The sequence below is a fragment of the Indicator indicator genome, chromosome 4 (assembly GCF_027791375.1).
Source record: "Indicator indicator isolate 239-I01 chromosome 4, UM_Iind_1.1, whole genome shotgun sequence".
Lineage (NCBI taxonomy): Eukaryota > Metazoa > Chordata > Aves > Piciformes > Indicatoridae > Indicator > Indicator indicator.
This window is the reverse complement of record NC_072013.1, coordinates 22,317,961-22,336,434: the sequence shown is the minus strand read 5'-3', so window position 1 is coordinate 22,336,434 and position 18,474 is coordinate 22,317,961. Positions and strand designations below refer to the sequence as shown.

The window sequence follows — 18,474 nt, the reverse complement described above, 5'->3', positions numbered from 1 at the left end:
TTAAAAAAGCAGCATGAAATGTTGAGATTCCTCTATTTTGGGGCCCAAATTCTGGATATTATGTACTCATTTATTTCTAGAAGGTGGCATTTTCACACAGTCATTTTTTCATTGGTAGAGCCAGGCTGCTTGCAGTGAGGAATTTTAACACAGCTACAGAAAAAGTGGGTGAAGGACCTTCTCCTGCCTCTGGCTCAAGCTGCACGTGCTTCTTCAACAGCAATATCACTTTAAGCAGCATTTGGTTCCAGACACTTACTTCCAACCCTGCTGTACCTACCAGATCATCTGGTCCAAGCATTCATGTAGCATTATGATGAGCCAGATGGGGAAAATTAACCAGGTTAAAAGGAACCCAGAAAGATTCCCCCCAAAAGAACAGCATCTCAGGAGAATGAGCACAGGGTGTGGGAAAGGATAGGAGGAAGCACAAGATCCTCCTTCTGCAGCATGGATTGGGAATGTACACTGAAAAATACTGAAAGTAGGAGACATGGAAGAAAAATGGGGCAGAAGCAACAGGGGAAAGTAGTGGCCACAGTTTCTTTTGTTTCAGATTGTTCCTATGAATCATTCTTCTCATTTAGAAAAAGAACAGGAAAATCACTTTGCTCATGAGAATAGCTCTAAACTTCTTTTCCCAAATCCAGCCCAAATCTTTTGCTCGGCCATGAAACTCCCCAAACAAGGGCTTACTTAGACCATGTTGTGTTGTAAGTGAAGTTAGTGCAAGCTACTAGCTGGGATTTGAGTGTAAGTTTGTGTGGAGCTCCAGGGATACTCCAGTGAAAGGATATTCTTCTCCAAGTGTGGTCAGAACCAAATAGTCCACCAGGAAAATAATAGGCTTTGCAATTCCAGGTACGCTTCTGGATCAAAGATGCTCAAACATATCTACAATGACTCTCTTTGTCTTTCTTCAGTAAGGAAGGTTAGGAAAAATTTCAGTCTGGTAATCCTCTGAAGGGGCCTTCAAAATCTAACCTGTGATTAGTGTGAAGCTCTTAAACAACAGAAGAAACGCCACCACTATCGTGTCGTGTTCCTTTCCTGAGCAGTCATGCCTGGATGCCTCTTGCAGGGCTCCTTGGCTTTAATTTACATATTACTCCATCTAGTGGTCTAATGGTTCCAGCATCCAAGAGCTTAAAACTCTGCCCTGGTACCAGCTGGAATTCAAACCTCTGCAATAGTTTTGCCATCACCACTTTCGCCTCCATCTGTTAAGAAGAAAAGCAAACTCATTGTTAGTGACAGTAAATACAGCTTGGACTGCAGCAACTTAAAGTCAGTGCATTACATCATGCTGCTTTGTCACTATAGGGATTTAGAAGTTCAATGTTAGTGCAGCTAGTTGAGTTTGGGCAGCAAGAACAGAGTTGCCTGGGGCTTCCTGAGTTTGAAGACAATTGACATGCATTTAAATAGGTCTTGTGTTTATGCTTTAACGTTCTGGAAATCCGAGAGTAAAACTCAGCACTCTAACCTGAAGATTTTGAGCACTGGTGCTTACATGATTCACAGCACAGACCGAAAGAGCTGGCCTCCTACTGTCCTTCTGAAATGCTTTTTGTCATGCTCATATACTTCATTAAATTGTTCCTTCCATCCACACAGTCCCCTCCTCACCTTCTCAGTGTGAGTTCTGGCTTGTGCTCTGCCAGCTGGTGTTTTCCCTGCCTTGACTCTGCCAGCTGCAGTCATGCATACCCGCTGTGTGTTTGACCTTGTCTGGCAAAGGGACATTGACTGTGATTGCCATCTAGGGGTTTGGATTCAAGCAGGGTGACCCAGGACAGTTCAGAGAACGAGCAAATGTGCTGCTCCCTTCCCTGCAGACACCTTGGCTGCATGTGTGCATGGATGACATGGGACCAGTTTGCAGTCTGCTTATGTGACAGCATTTGAAACACATATCCTGTTGTGGGCATGATAGGAATCTTCCCTCTAGAAGGGAGGAGGGTCAGTGCACCATCAACGTGGCCTCTGCATGCCCCCCGCCCCAGCCATGGCCAGTACACATTGAGCTGGCCTAGTGCTCACTAAGGAAGCATTGTTCCAGGCCTTTGCTTACCTGTGCAAACGTCTGCCCGATGCAGGATCGGGGTCCCAGGGAGAATGGAAAATAGCAGTAATAGGGTCTGCAAAGAAGAATGTTCAAAACTGTTGCTCTGACAGCTTGATTGTAAAGAAACAAGGAAATATGTCATCACAGCAGCACGAAAATGGTATTAATGCCACCTTACCTAGCTGACTTTTTAAGACAATCTCCAAAGTAACATTTTTATATGGCTCTACTCAAAGATGCACACACACCTTATTCCAAAGCTGAATGTCAAGCACACTCTTGATTCTCTTCAGCTCATCATGAGGATGTAATGATCCACCCAATTATTGCTCCCTTGGGCAACTCTGCACCATGTAAACAAGGAGCATTTAGTTCAGGAGATGAGACTAACCCTGGCTGAAGTAAAATCCCTGACTCACAAAATAGATCCAGGGTTCAGCACCAACTGTTTAGGTCACTGGTCCTTTCTACTGTACTTCCATCTACTGATTAGACGTAGGCTGCCTGCTGCCTAGCCATGTGGTTCAACAGCATGTTCTGTCCCTCAGACTCTTGTCCCATCTCTTAATGTGGAGACACTTCAAGCACCTGTGGGCCAGGTCTGCCATGCATTAAATGTTTGTATTGCACTAAGGAAAATATTCAACCTCATTTTGGCCCAAAGCTTTTGCCTCAATATAAACATTAAATAACATTAGAATAGAATAGAATAGAATAGAATAGAATAGAATAGAATAGAATAGAATAGAATAGAATAGAATAGAATAGAATAGAATAGAATAGAATAGAATAGAATAGAATAGAATAGAATAGAATCAAGAAGGTTGGAAGAGACCTTAAGGATCATCGAGTCCAACCTGTCACCCTACACCTCATGCCTATCTAAACCATGGCACCAAGTGCCACGTCCAATCCCCTCTTGAACACCTCCAGGGATGGTGACTCCACCACCTCCCTGGGCAGCACATTCCAATGGCCAACCACTCTCTCTGTGAAGAACTTTCTCCTCACCTCCAGCCTAAACCTCCCCTGACGCAGCTTGAGACTATATTGGGTTTTTTTTTCGCAAGCTATCACGTGGACTAAAAAACTTCTGAACAAAAGCTGCACGTTACTGCTCTCTATTTGCATTTGAAAAAAGACTTAGTGTTATGCATATCAAAATGGAAAAACAGTTGTAATCTACTTTTTTTCCCCTTGAAATATCTTCCTATAATGGCTCCTTGTTACATATTTAATAACTTGAGAGTAAGAAGAAACTTACTTAGGTGCATCTTTGCTAAATCGGTCTGGATTGAAAGTGAGGGGATCCTTGAAAAACTTTTCCATTCTTCCCATTATGTAAGTGCTGAACTGCCAAGAAAGAGTTTATCTGTGTTAGAAGCAACACACTGAAAATGCCTCTTCACTGTCACAGGTACAAAACCATAACCACTTTTCACTCCCCCGTGATGGTTTTAAAAACTATCTTTTTAATTTTTCTTCTCAAAGTTCAAGCAGAGAAAGCAAAGGAATGTAAGTAAGTCACTATTGGGTGTAAGAAAGCAAAATAATGATTATTCTAAACACTTCCATTGGAGAGATAGAAATGTTTAAGAACTATTACTCAAAACAAGGTTGTTGACTAGGGGCAGTCTGGGACTCGGCTTGCTTGCTGGGCTTCTGTCTGGCTGGCTGTTTCTTCTTCTTTTCTGGCTGAAGATAACACACTGACCTTGACGAACTAAGTCTAACAGCCTCTCTGCTTCTTGACTCACTGCCTTCTGCCAGGGGGGTCTGGAGGGATTCCTTCTGGTCTGGGGGGAGGCTCCTTGGGGGAAGCAAAGGGGGCTTGGTTGTGCTTTTCTGTTGATTGTACATATCTGTAAATGTTGTGAATTGTGCATATTTGTACATATTCATTGTATTTCATCATAGATTGTAGATTTGCTTGTAAATACAACTTTCATTTGCTTCCAGACTGAGCTAGCCCGGTCATTGTCAGTGTGGGGGGGATTTCAGCTCTCGCACGGTTACACTCCCCAGACAAAATTCATCCAGAGTCCCAAATCATACCCCAATTTTGCCTGCAATTTCAGAGAAGTAAGTAGAAATATGATCACAGAGGATTCTGGCCCTCTGATACACTTGGATCAACTGCAGCAGCTAAAATCCACTGATGGTGATTGAGACTCACAACGAGTGCGGTCTTTGCGGGAATTCTGACACCATTGATGACGTGATCCTTCTCCAACCAGCGAATGGTCCCTGGGACGGGCGGGTACAGCCGCAGTGATTCTTTCAAAACCTGCATCCAGGAAAAGCACAAAAGGTTAGTTAATTAATAGAATGTAGGAAGCAGAAATAAAATTAATTACCTCCCTATGGCCTTTCACTTTGGTTAAATGGGAACTTTCGACTTGTGGAACAGATGCTGGTGTATCTGCTTTGGACTCCTGTGGGCAAAATATATAGCTAAGTCAGCTCCTGTAGGTTTGGCTCTCTTTTACAACTGCTAAGATACAGAGAGTAAGAAGCAAAAACCACAAGAGACTGCAGGCACTGAACAAGTCTAACACTTCAAGTCAGGTCAGCAACTAAGTGAAAAAGTACTGGGAGGCAAATTCCAAGGGAATATCTAAGAGTGAAGTATCATGTCCCCAATGAGCTCTCCTCAGTGATGGCTGTCATAAGGATGAGTGGTTGCTCCCACCTCCTTCCCACTCTCACCACTGTGCTCCCACTCCTGCCTTTGTCCTGCTTCTGTTCCTTGGGGAACTGAGCCAGGGTAGAGCACCAAAATGACAAAAAACAACCTGGCAAAGGAAAATGAATAGGGAATAGTGAGAAAAAGTGAAGTAAGACCATTTCTTTCAGTGGCAGTGAGCTGTAAGAACGGTTTATTTCATCAAAGTGAAACCTAATCAACAGTGCACATTAGCATTGCACTGCTAATGCAATTACTGGTGTGTATGCACAAGTGGATTAATGAAAAGAAGCAAAGACAAAAGGATTCAGAACTGCCTGAGTGACAGGAGTCTTGTGGTCTCTCATATGTCAGTGATCGACTAGTTCTGACCAAGGGTTACTGTTGATTTTGGTTGTACAAGCTTGTTCTGTTAAATAAATGGTCTGTTTTGATAGGCTCTCATATGATCTCTCTTAAAACTGAAAGGCTTAGATACCTAACCTAACTGGAGAGGTATAATTGTCATAGTGTTTGTAGAAGCCTAACGAAACCTGCTGTCTTTGTAATTACACAGAGATGGATTTTCCTTATAGGAAATATGCCTTTAAAATCCATCCACTATCAAAGAACAGTGATTTGCAGGATGGGATATGGCAAATGTGTAAAACATCAGCAGCAGCCATGGCAGGGCAGTTTAAGAGAAAAGCAATCATAACAGACTACTAAAATGAGAGGGAAACTTAAGCAGAAGTTTAAGCCAGGACTGTGATGCAGCCTCTCCTGAGGGATGCTGGTGTCCCCCATCTTGTAAAAAAGGATACAAACCACAAACGCTGGCAAGCAGCCAAGCCCTGGCTTTGCAGTTCATTACGAACTGGCACCCCTATACACAAGATCTTTTTGAAGACCAAACTCTCCTTTCCACCCCCCACCTCAAAGTGACTCAAGAGCATTTCAAGACTGAATAATAAAAAGTAGAAATTACAAAACCTTGCCGTTACTTTTGGATGTCCTCAAACTCTGCTGAGTTTATGGTGCATGATGAGATCATAGCTGGAAATGCTTTAGTGATAATGAAACAAAAATAGAGCTGTGAGTTTGGGAAGTGCGTAGGATTCATACATGGGTTTGGCTTGCAGTTGCAAACCCTTCTTAAAATACAGCTATGGTTTTAGCTCAAACAGATGGGAGTTAAGCAACTCTGCTCCAGCTCCCAGTTTGGTAACAATTAAAGCAAGTAGTGAAAGAATCATGTGGGATTTTGTAAAGAAATTCAAGGAACACCTCTCCCAGTAAGGCTGGGCTGTTGCAAACAGGTCACAACACCCACTGACTGACTCTCTGGGGACAAACACTGCCACGATCAAGTATTTGTGCTGCTTTTACTACGTTAAAAATGTAGGGTCCCTCTTGGCAGCCCCATAAGATGGCAGGAGTGCTACCAAACAGCTCTGTTATTTTACCTCACTCCAACAGTACCTGTGATAAGTATGTGAGCTTGCCAAGATCCTCATAGTCAATGTCTCTTTTGGCACCAAGAACTTCATCTACTTCAGCTTGAAGCCTGCAGTTAAATTAAAAAATGTTAGTTGCAGACACCCGTTTCTTGCTAGACAAGTTGACAAATTACGTTTTTTTTTACTTTGACTCCCACCCTCAGGCAAAATGCCTACTGATTCCCAGCCAGCTTGCCTAAACTTGTGCCTTTTTATTAGGATGGAGCAATGTGCACACAGTGCAGCTGAATCAGGCAGGACTCAGGACCAGCTTTGTATAAAGGCTCTGGAAAAAAAATCACTTAGATGGAACTAAAATAACTAATCTTGAGCTTTTTTAAAAATCTGAATATATTTGGACTATAGAACTCGTAATTTGGCAAGGAGGATAGAACTTACTGGGAACTTATCCTAGCTTTTTATTAATTTTTGTTACTAAGTTCACCTTGAAATTAACAGCAAGCTGGGTTTACAAATTGCAGTGTACATACCTTTCTAGTATTTCAGGATGCTGAGCCAGTGCCATTACAGTAAATGACAACTGATTAGCAGTGGTTTCATGACCTAACATCACAAAAAAATTTGGTTTAAAGGTTAGTATGAAGTAATAACATGATACAAAGATGGTCTACTAGTGTGACGGTGAACAGGAAACTTTAAACACCAGGCCCTGAATATTTAGTTTCAACTATGCTAGAAATTAAATACTAAAAGGGATGTAATTTCTACATAAGCAACTTTTAAGACTGACAAGAACAAGACATAGCTGGCAAATATATAAACTGTTTTGCTCAATTCAAAGCTGCAGTGGCTGCATACAGCACCTGCTCCCCAACAGAAAGGCCAGTGAGTTTCAACATTTGCTTTGTCATATTATGAAACACAGAGTTCTGCTGAGGAGCAAGGATTTACTGGTTTTGAGGGAAAACAGAGCTTCTAACCATCTTTCTTTGAAGTATCTACTTTATGTGGACAGTTTATTTTTTTCATTGATACACATCTGTATTACTTTTTTAGCATGACAGAAAACAGACTTCTGCAAGTATCTTTGTTGCAAAAACATCTTTCTTGAAAAAAAAAGTGTTTTGACCTCACCTGAGCAATCTAAATCCTTCTGACTTACATGATTAATCTTTCCATGTTACTTATGTAATTTATTATCTCAGCTCCTGCTATTTCTAATAGGTTTGACAGTGTTCCTCTCCTACTATGTACTGACAACAATTATTAGGGCAATAATGACATTTAATCATGTGGGTGAGGTGACACGAAGACCCAAGGACTATATTAAAGATGCTTTCAGTGGGGTTTAGCAGATTCTTGGAGGAAGGGCCAAAACCACAGAAGTAATGGCCATCCACCCCAGTGGGCAATGCTGCCCTCCGCACTGCAGGTTGGAAACCACTGGCTGTTGATATGCCTGAACAAGAATGCCATAGAATTAATCTAGGAGAACACTAAGATCTCTTCAGATCTTGCCCAGCTGATCCTACACCAGTGTAATACTGCTACCTTCAACCAAATGACTCCTGGTTACAGTAGCAGCACACAGAGTGACCATGGACATTATTCATGACCTTATAGATGGTCTAAGTACAGCTTCCCACATGACATATCTGAGCATTAAAATAGCTACCAACCTGCAACAAAGAAAGTGATGAAGTTATCCACGATGTTTTCATCATCTCTAGTTTCCTCCAGAGCTGTCAAAAGAGAAAATGAGATTAGAAAAAAATCCCCAACTGGAACAGCCAGAATACTCTGCCTTGTTTTGCTTCTTTTTCTGAAATGGCACCAGGAGGGGATGCTGAGCCAGCAACTCAGCAGTGACTTGTGACCAACATTTGATCCAACACAAAGAAGCAGAGAATGTTCAAAGCAATTTGTACTATCTTCAATGTGAAAAAAAACATTAAAGGAAGATGAAAGTTCAGATGCCCAAAACAACCCTTTCCAGAATCTCATGGCAAAACATGCAATAGGGAAAGTCACTCAAACAGTAACGCCACCCTACCATCTCCTTTCAGTATCTGTGTAAGAATATCCACTGTGGCTTCCTTCCCATTCTGGATGGCCTCTCTCCTCTGGTCAATACACTCCTTCCCAACGTGCCGCAGCAGCCTCACACTCTCCTTGACCTCCTTTACCAGCTTCTGTTTCCCTGGCAGGTACTGAATACAGAATTTCTTCAGTCATTTTATTCTTTTTGCTGGTAAAAAGCATTGTAGGGTTATTTTTCAACTGAACACCTTGTTTTCTGCTAAATGGCATTTGTCACAAAAACATCTGCTTTCCACAAAACAAACTGAACGTCCCTAAGGTCAAGGGTTTGGGCTGAAATGAGAAATATTTCAATCTGTGCATAATGATGTCATGCTTTGTCAGAGGTGATGTTTTGGTCACTATGAGCAAAATTCCTCATCTCACCACAAAAATAAACTGCAGTTTGCAATACAGAAACACACCTCTTGGCCCAAAAATGGAAACAGGAACTCTTAAAGTCTGAATTGTAACTTCCATGGGAAACTGTGAAATTATTTTAAAGTTAAATATTTCTTACTACACCCATCATTTCCTAGTATATGAATTTGGGTAGGGTTTTGGGTTTTTTTTGTGTGTGTGTGGTTTTGTTTTTTCTTCATGGTAAGAATGTTCTCATTTCTTTCAGCTCAAGTAAAGGCTGCCAAACCTTCTTGGACAAATGAAAAAAAAAAAAAAAACAAACAAAAAACTCAATTTCTGCAGTGTAAAACCATATGAGAAGACACCTGCAGAGGGAAAGAAGTGACGAAAGACAGAAAGCAAGCTTTAAATATTAATTTTGCAAGTGTTTTAAATCACTAACGAACTTTATCTTGATGCACACTGGAGGGAAAGAGGTACTGATAACTGCTTCCCCATCACATATGGGCCTTGCAGAGCTCCAGCCCACTAACCTGTGCAGGAGCAGCTACTCCAGCTGCATGTGGGTTAAGAGGACCGAAATGAGGAGCATACAGACCCGTATGAAGGGGATGCGTGCCTTGGTCATTCCCTCCAAAGCCAGAGTCACTGCATGTGGGAAAGGTGTCTGGTCATCACTCAGTGCATCCAATTCCAAGCCAAAGGCTACCTGAGGAGTGGGAGAGAAAAAAAACCACTCACTGCATCCTCCTGACTCCCTGGAGCTGGGGTGAAAGAGAAGGACAGCCTTGCACTGCTGACATCCCCTAAAAATACCTCAAGCTAGATCCTGCCTTGCAGGAAGCTATGAAGGAAGGGTAATAGCTACATTATGCTTCCTCCTTATTTCTGGGGATTAATAACTTACTATTACTCTCCACTCATCCCAAACTGTTTTGCATAGAGAGGGGAAAAGCAAGCGTTAAGGCAGGCTTCATGATGATATATAATGGTAGTAATACAACATTCACACATGACTGAGAACTGGTGTGCCCTTTTTGACTTGGAGGGGTGGGAGGTATGAGGCTGTAAAGACTTTTACAATGGGTTGCCATCCTACAGACCACACTTGAGCTGTGCAGACCCTTCCTTAACTGCTCCTTTCTACGGCTCAGCCCAAATGGAAATGGCACAGTAAGTCCTTCATCTCTTCTGACACTGCTGGGGTAATGGTCTTGTTCCCTAGATCTACCTCCTGATGCTGTTGGTACCTGTTACTTCCACTCCTTCCTGCCATTTGCAGAGGAAACAAGAAAGTGGGCTAGTGGTACCTTTGCAATGATATCCATAGTCACCCGGTTCATCATCGTCAGCATGCTAAACTCTGTTTTTCCGTCTGCCTTTTCCTCTAGCTTCTCCATCAGCTCCTCTGCTTTTTCATTAAAAGTTTCCATCAGACCAATCAGAGAGCTGAACAATCAATAAAAATGCATGACGGTGGCTCAGGAGAAGACATCTTTGCTCAGGCAAAATTACCATCGTTATTTTACATAGAAAATTGTATATATTACTTTATTTTTCACATTTGCAATAAATTTACAATAATTCTAATACTTTAAAAAGTGATCAATGATCTAAATGGTTCTTATAGCAGCCCTGCTCTATTCTACCATGTAAACAATGGCTGCTGAGATGAAAGGCTTGGGCCTGTGCATGCCTAAGCAAATCGACTTTATCTTCAGACCCTAACTGCAACACATCGAGGCATACACAAGCAGACCAACCTTCTGCTTATCAATCACACTTTATCTCCCACAGAGAATCACTCAAGTGAATGATAAGGGTTGCCCATATCAAATCCCTGAGGTCTATTTTCTGACAGCAAAAGGCACCCATCACCACGCTCCTAGATACGCAATCCTGGGACGTTTCTGCCATCACCACACCACAACATATGGGTGTCACTGCCCCACAGGATGTCTGTCCACATTATACTTGACATGGAAACGGTGTATTGGACTCAAAGTATTAATGTGATATTGGCACTAAATGGGCTTTTTCCAAGTATCAAGAAATGGCTCAATGAAGGAGAAAATAAAATGAAAATACAGTAGAAATAACAGCTATCTCATTTCAGAGATATTTGCCTTACGTTCGGCTGAAAGCTGGATCCATTATCTTCCGCTGCTTGTGCCAATGCTCATGGTTGCAAACAGTTACCAAACCATTCCCTAGAAACCTAGCATTTAGGAAAACAAAGAAGGGAAAAAAATTCAGAAAGGGAGCTAGCTTAACCCTGTTTAATCAGAAGGTAACTCCTCCAAATCTATTTTCTTTTTCCCCCACATGTAGGAAGCACTGTGCTGCTTTGATTACACAGTTGTTGCATCACTGTGGACAACTGAACTGCAAATATGTTTTGCCTGACAGGTGTGGACTGCTGAGTCCAATAAGCTGTTATGAAAATAATTAATATAATAACTGGAATATTATATTTTTTAAAGCTTCAGGCTAACAGAGAAAAATCCCCCTTTTTGTTATTGAATTTAGGAGCTTTAAACACTCATGCATTGAGAAATAATTCAGTGCTCTAAAACCTAAGTGAAAAGTTTCATGATGGTCTTGAGCAAATAAATTTGAGACTAACTAAGCATCCACAGCTGGGAGAAAAAAGAGATGGTCCAGGTCAAAAAAAAAAACAGAAACAACCCACAACCTGACTGGGAATACATTTGACTTCACACAATTTAATGCATATTTGCTGCCCACAGATGTCCAGAATTAACCATTAATTCCCACACTAAGTCAAATCATCTGAGTCAAAGTAAGTGTCATGAGTCATCTTTTACTTATTTTCAAATCACAGTAGCTTCAGGTGGGTTTCACCTACCTCTCACCAAATATGTTGAAGATACGACCATATACCAGCCGATCCTTTGGGTACTGTGGTGACATCAAGAACTCCTAAAATCAAATTTCAGGTCAGTGAATACTGAGTGCAATCTGTTTCCCAGAAAACATAAAAAGCCACTCACACATTCGCTCTTTTTCTCTCATAGAAAGAGTCTGAAGACTAGATGAATTATTTGGTGTGCCCTGAATCCCCAGTTGCCGTCTGCTAGCTGGTTTTGCATGCCTCTAGCACTTTTTGCCCAATGACCTGAAATCTCACTCTGTGGTTTTTGCAAAGATTCAGAAGAAGAAATTCAGTCCCTTGTGCCTTGTGTAAATCAAGTGATCAGGAAAGAAAATAAATCAGGTGAGCTGCTCTTCAGGCACAGGCTAGCTGCACCACACTGCCCTGAATATCAGGCACTACCTCTCTCTTTCTGGAAGGATGGGCCGATCCCCACTGTCGATCCTGCTTTATTTTGCAATACCTTCACTCCCTCAGGACTCAGAATCATTATGGAGACTCTGTGAAAGGCATTAAGCCGAACAATAGGTCCATATTTCTCTGCCCTGCAAGAAGGAGAAAAAAAAAAAAGAGTGAATTATCATACAAACCACCAACATGTAACAGTTCAGAATTAATAATCCCAAAAGACCAAAGCAGGATGTACTGGGAACTACTGCAGTCTTCAGTGAATAAAACCATTAAGAGAAAGATCAGTGCTCTGTCTCTAGCTCCTCTGAATGATGCTACATATGTAATTCTGGGCCTGTGTCATGATTTCCCAATTTGTGCCACAAGGCTACCCCATTTGATATTACTGATGTGTTTCAACTTACCACTGCAGAAAGAGATCGTGGATAAACTCCCGTTTCCTCAGCATCCTCCACAAGATCGGCAGATGTCCAAATAAAAAACTGCAGAAAATAAAGGTTAAGAGTGTCATGAGGATGTCAACACAAAGGTTTTGTATAAACTGCAATCCCTGTTGCTCAGTGATGCAGTATGAGTCTTGGTCATGTTTTTTTCCTTCTTGGAAGGAAAGAGAAAAACAACACCTAGCTATACCAATGTCCAGCTCTCATGTGGGTAAATTAGGAACCGTAGTCAGGCTGGTACACTCCTAGAGCCAGGAAGACCTGTGCAGAGACTTAGGACAACATCTTTTTTTGACTACTGTATCACACAATATGTTTGGACCCGTGTGGGAGCTCCCATACAACTGCTTTACTCTTTACCTAGCTGACTTCTGGGCAACCTGATCTAGTTGAGGATGCCCCTCCTTAATGCAGAGGGTGTTGGACTAGATGACCTTCAGAGATCCCTTACAACCCAGACCATTCTATGATTCTGTGACTGAATCTCAACTGTTAACCCTTCAAACACGATAGCTGTATTTAAAAGTTAGAGATCGGTAACTTTGCAGATGACACCGAGTTAGGAGCAGGTGTCAATCTGTTGGAGGGTAGGAGGGCCCTGCAGAGGGACTTTGACAGGCTGGATGGGTGGGCAAAGGCCAATGGGATGAGATTTAACAAGGCTAAGTGCAGGGTTCTACACTTTGGCCACAACAACCCCAAGCAGCGCTACAGGCTGGGGACAGAGTGGCTGGAGAGCAGCTAGACAGAAAGGGACATGGGAGTACTGGTTGATAGTAGGCTGAACATGAGCCAGCAGTGTGGCCAGGAGAGCCAATGGCGTCCTGGCCTGTATCAGGAGTAGTGTAGCCAGCAGGTCAAGGGAGGTTATTCTTCCCCTGTACTCAGCATTGGTCACACCTTGAGTACTGTGTCCAGTTCTGGGCCCCTCAAATAAAGAGAGATGTTGAGGTACTGGAACATGTCCAGAGAAGGGGGACAAAGCTGTTGAGGGGCCTGGAACACAAGCCCTATGAGCCCTGTTGTACTTGGATCCTAAAATAAGGTTTACTTAAGTTTTTATCAAGGGCAAATGAAAAGTCAGGCATCTGGGGCAGAATAACACATTGAAGGATCCAAGTACAACAGGTTGTTATCAAAACCTCAGGCTTTGTCTAACATCTTATGGCTGCCTGATGATTGTGTTAATGCCCTTGATTTAATGGTCTGTGGACTGACTGTCTGGAGAGCAGATCTGTGGATCACAACATGGGGGATAGTCCCAGTGAACAGCAAGCTGTACACAGCTTTTTCTTCTACTGTTGTTCTTGTCCTGTTTACCAGCTACAGTCTCAGCTGAGAAGTGGTTACATTTGGATGAATCCCATTTCAGAGTAACTTGGGTTGGCAAGAATCTCTGGAGGCCACCAATCTACTCCCCTGCTCCACGTCAGTCAACATCAGAGCTATGGTACATGGCTCAGAGCTTTACCCAGTCACCTGTGCCAGTGGCTTGGGTACTATCACAGTGAAAGTTCTTTGCTTTACACCTAACCAGGACTTGAGACACCTTGCCCTTTGTCCTCCACTTCGCAACTTCAAGGAGAGTCTGGCTCCATCTTCTCATAACCACCCATCAGGCAGCTGAAAGCAGCCACCGGATCCCCTCCACCTCTTAGTGGCCATTTCTCCATCCAAAGCAAGCACAGCTCTCAGCCTCTTAGATACCCACTGCTGGACTGACCCCAGCCTGTCAGTTTCTGTCTTGTGCTGGGAAGGTCACTACCACACACAGCACTAGGCTTTACCTTTTTTGGGGTTTTTATATATAACTTTTCAGAGCTGTTAAATATTTGACTTTCCTTATCTTGGGCATTTAGGAGAGGAAGTATTTGTGCAATAGTTACTGAAACAGGAGTTTTGGACTGTCCCTGGCAATTTATGTGAGGTGTTGTGGGTTTGTGTGACATACAAGGTTCTCCTTGGACATATCAGTACCAGAAACTTTCCTGGGAAAGACCCTAGGCTGATTCACTAACATCAAGCCCCAAACCTTGAAGAGACAGAAAACCAACCACAGAGTTCCTCAAGCTGTTGTTACTCTAGGGAGTTACTCAACACCTCAAAATGAACCCAAGTACAAGCAGGCATGGGTATGACAAGACACATCCTCTCTTTAATCTTGACCTCTCTTTAATACTTGACCTTGATTACACAAGCAGGCTGAAACTTGGGTGTTAGGCAGCCAAGCTCAGTGTCCCTGTAGGACTATTTGTGTAAAAGAGTGCTGCTGTGGTTTCTCTTCCCATGGCAAGTTATGAAGGGCATGTACAGCTAAAGGTGAGGTGGAATGGGAAGCCTACACAGTCCTGCAAAAAACATGTCTCCTTGTGACAGTGCTGCCATTGCCTTGCTGCCAGCTTTCTCACTGCCTTTTATAATTTATGACATGTATATACATATATATATATGGTTGTTTTTTTTTTTTTTAGCAGAAACCAAACACCCAGCTCATGAGGGAGAGCAGGGAAGGTGCCTGGTAGAGTTAGCGTCAATGTGCTTCTTGGAGCTGTTCAGGACGGCAGGCTGTGTTGGTCCAGCGCAGAGAGCCCCTTCTCCACAGCTAGTGCTGCCTATCGGTTCACTCTTTGGAATCGTAAGCAAACACACGGCTTAGATGGACAACTCTAAACCACTTGTTTTATGCTGCTGTGGCCACCTGGAGCGACCAGCTGGAGGGACACTGGACTGCACGTCCCACCCCGGCAGCCCAAGCCAGCCAGGCTGCGTGACCTCCTCGCTGGTGCCCTTGCCCGTATCAGCAACGTCCTGGCCCTGGTCCGCAGATCGCCCTGCAGAGGTACAGGCTGGAGTGTTTATTGTTTCGACATTTTCTCATGGCTCCTGCCTGGCAACGAGAGCAGCCGGGATGCAAGGCCCACCGCTGTCCTGCCACGGGAACGCGAGCCGCGACCAATGACCGCAGTGGGAATCGATCTACCGGAGCCTGAAAAAGCCACTCGAGTTCCCCACCTCCTGACCCCGACCCTGCCTGACCTGGCCCTTACCTCTCCCGCGGGGCGCCGGGGATGTGGTCATACTTGACGTGGATGTATTTCACATAGCAGCAGTACAGGCCGCAGGCCAGGAGTGAAAGGCCCAACAAGAGGCCGCCCACAGCCCAGAGCGCCTCCATTGCAGCCGGGCAGGCCAGGAGAGTCCCCGGCTGTGGGGAAAGCGCAGGCGGGGCCGGCCTCGCTTAAAGAGCCCAGCGGCAGCGAAGCGCGGGATAGAACTTCGCTGCCAGTATCAGCATAGCTACGAGGGGTGACTGGCAGGAGTGTGTCTGTGTACGTATTCCTGGTTGGAGGCGGTGCTTCAGCACCAGTGCTTCTTGAAGGTCCGGAAGGGAGTTTCACCTTCATGTGTTTGTTTGCAGAGGTGTTTTAAACAAGGTTCATCACGGCGGTTCTCAGACAAACTAGGTTCTGGAAGGCAAGGAAGGCAGAGGCTCTGTGGTGACTTTGTTTAAAATACGAGATGCAGACGGAATATACTGTTGATGCCTGTAGGAATCAATAAAAGAAGATTTTCAGAGCAGCCTGCTTTGTGGCCAGTGTTATACAATGTTCTCATTCATCACCCAGACATGGGAATGGGAGGTGATACAGTTTTATCCAAAACAGGTAATTTAAAGCTGACTGCCACAAATTCTGTAAGGATCACAAGACACAGGGGACCAAGTCATAAAATGGTAGAACTTAATTTCTGGTAAATGAAAAGCAATGCATGGGAAAAGATAAAATATGTGCATACATCCGACCCAGTTATATAATTAAGTGGTGGCACCTGTTCAAGAAATATCAACTTAATGCTTTGTACAGACCAAAGAAGCAAGCAAAGCATAGACATTGGTTAGAAATGAGCAAAATGAGATGCCTGACTATATTCGTATATAGAGGATTCTGTAACTAGAGCACACCCACTGTGTACAAATGCTATGTGTGCTCTTCTTCCTAGCTCAGGAGAGATGTAGAAATAGAGACAGAAGAGATCAGGCCTCAGAACTGGAGAAAGCATGACTAAGTTTATGACAGGGGTCTGGAAAACTATTAGTGGTTTGGACACAAATAGGGCCAAACTAATTATTTCTTGTATAATTCAAGAACAATGAGGCACCCACTGAAGTGATCCAGCAGAAGGTATAGAAGAGGAAGGTATTTTTCACAATAAATTGTTAGATGGAGGAAGAAATTGCAACAGGCTGTTGTGGAGGTTAAATCTGCTCACAGGGAGCCAAAGAAAGGGATGGAGGCCTCTTCCCCACACTGCAGCCACTGCCTGCTGGATCTTGTGCCCACTTCATCCCTTCAAAGGTTGCCCACCACACATAGAGGGTGGCAGACACTCCTCTCCACCATCTCCACAGGTCTGACTGCAGCAGAGGAAGGAGAAGCAGGACACCCTGTTGTCCTTTAAAGAAAAGCAACACACCACCTGCCTGTCAGGCTTTCACATATCCATTCACACAGTCTTACTCCATACAAGTTTTACTCAACCATCTAGATACAGGATACTAAAGTACTTGGATTTTTATCATGTCTATTTTGCTACCTGTGGTTCTCTGACATTTCCCAGCACCATATGAGGAGTTTTTATCCCTGCCATTTCCAATGGGTTGCCTCTCCGCTACTCCCCTCCCGCAGCAGCTCCCATATGGCTCTGCTTCTCTGCAGTGTGCAGGAAAGAATGTAACTCATACAACCCCCTGTTTTTGTCCATCTGATGCAGCAGTCATCTGCCAGGCACCTCCAACAGTCAAATTACTTTTGTTTCCAAATGGAAGCACTGACTGCTAAAAGGCCAAAATCTGCAAGTTTTCTTTATTTTTCTTGTGCCATTTTCTGTTGGCATTTGAGACTATCGGATCAGAGAGAGCAGAAAATGCTGTTAAAGCAACAACAGTGCATGTTGGTACGAGGCAAGAGATTTTTATCTCTATTACATATTTGTTTCAAACTGTAAATAATTTTGAATGGTCTGTTAATGACAGAGAGGCAGCAATGGTAAAGGGGAATTTAAGGAGCACCTGTAGCAGCCATGATTCTATGTCTTATTTCTGTGTCTTTCCTCTGTGGAATGCATCCACATATCTCTCAGTAGCAACTTAGTGGCTAACACCTACTGGCCAACTTCAGCTAAATATGCCATGGAAACACAAATCAGAAAATGCTTGAGAACTGGGCAGATGAAAGAAGCTGCACTGGCTTTATAATGTGGGCTAGACAAAAGAAATATTTGGTATTGCAGACCTTAGAGAGTGACAGGGATTTTCTTTTGAAGACCTCAGGAATTGGCACCTCTCCTGGCAGGCATGGCCAAAACTTGCCCATGTTTGGGTTTCTTGGCCTGGGCAGGGCAGAAGTTGGATGCTGTCAGCCCAGTGAGTCCCTGTGGAGGCAGAAGGATCAGAGACTTGTCATTAGGCTGTAAAATCTATGAAAGCCTGTTAGAACTTCTGGGCTTTTACTTTTGGGTGGACACCATGCTCAGCAGAGCAGAGGAAGGACACCTGATTGTACCCTCTGAGAACAAATACCCCAGATCACTTCATTCATGGACTCCTAGTCCACAGATGGACAAGGCTGCTTCACTGGGCACACCTGGTGGCCAGAATCACTTTTCTGGCTTCACATTACAGAGCAGAAGAGTTTTGTGGTGATGCCATGTCACAACCTCAGAGAAACACAAAGTTGTGATAACTGTCAAATGTTAGAAACCATTTCAGTATGGAAAAAAAGCTGGTGGTCTATTTTAAAATATTGTTTGGAACATTGTTGCATTTAATCTTAACATCTATATTTCTTGAACTAATAGTTCCTTCTTTAGTTTTAAATAATTTCAACAGGCCTGGAATGTTTTTGCCTTCTGATTCAAGTACATATGCATTCATACATTTCTTATTTTGTTTTGTTGGTTTGGTTTCGTTGTTTTTTGTTAATATGGAAATTATGTTGTCATAATATTCTCAAAGACAAATAATATTATCTAGCTAGTGTTTCTGTTTATCTTGACTGAAACTAGATTATTTGTATTAGTTTATTTATTTT

At 43.2% G+C, this 18,474-nt stretch overlaps 1 protein-coding gene across 1 annotated transcript; it reads right to left on the bottom strand.

The window, feature by feature from the left end:
• Nucleotides 1–978: 978 nt before the first annotated feature.
• On the bottom strand, nucleotides 979–15,560 carry LOC128981548 (cholesterol 24-hydroxylase). The gene is made up of 15 exons (XM_054400397.1): nucleotides 15,433–15,560; nucleotides 12,347–12,424; nucleotides 11,995–12,076; nucleotides 11,505–11,578; nucleotides 10,767–10,853; nucleotides 9,946–10,084; nucleotides 9,234–9,344; nucleotides 8,247–8,403; nucleotides 7,873–7,935; nucleotides 6,724–6,796; nucleotides 6,216–6,300; nucleotides 4,245–4,355; nucleotides 3,333–3,421; nucleotides 2,075–2,141; nucleotides 979–1,220 (listed from the first exon to the last, which is right to left on the bottom strand). Exons 1-15 carry the CDS (start codon nucleotides 15,558–15,560, stop codon nucleotides 1,059–1,061), a joined length of 1,506 nt encoding a protein of 501 aa, XP_054256372.1. The 3' UTR covers nucleotides 979–1,058.
• Nucleotides 15,561–18,474: the final 2,914 nt, after the last annotated feature.

What these genes read in the sequence shown, in the direction of transcription:
- LOC128981548 (XM_054400397.1), bottom strand. Translation starts at nt 15,560, where the DNA reads ATGGAGGCGCTCTGGGCTGTGGGCGGCCTCTTGTTGGGCCTTTCACTC. An exon ending in TGAGTCCTGAGGGAGTGAAG is followed by an intron (nt 11,579 to 11,994) that starts GTATTGCAAAAT and finishes ATTTGATTTTAG; the next exon opens with GAGTTCTTGATGTCACCACA. An exon ending in TCGGGCAGACGTTTGCACAG is followed by an intron (nt 1,221 to 2,074) that starts GTAAGCAAAGGC and finishes TCTTCTTAACAG; the next exon opens with ATGGAGGCGAAAGTGGTGAT.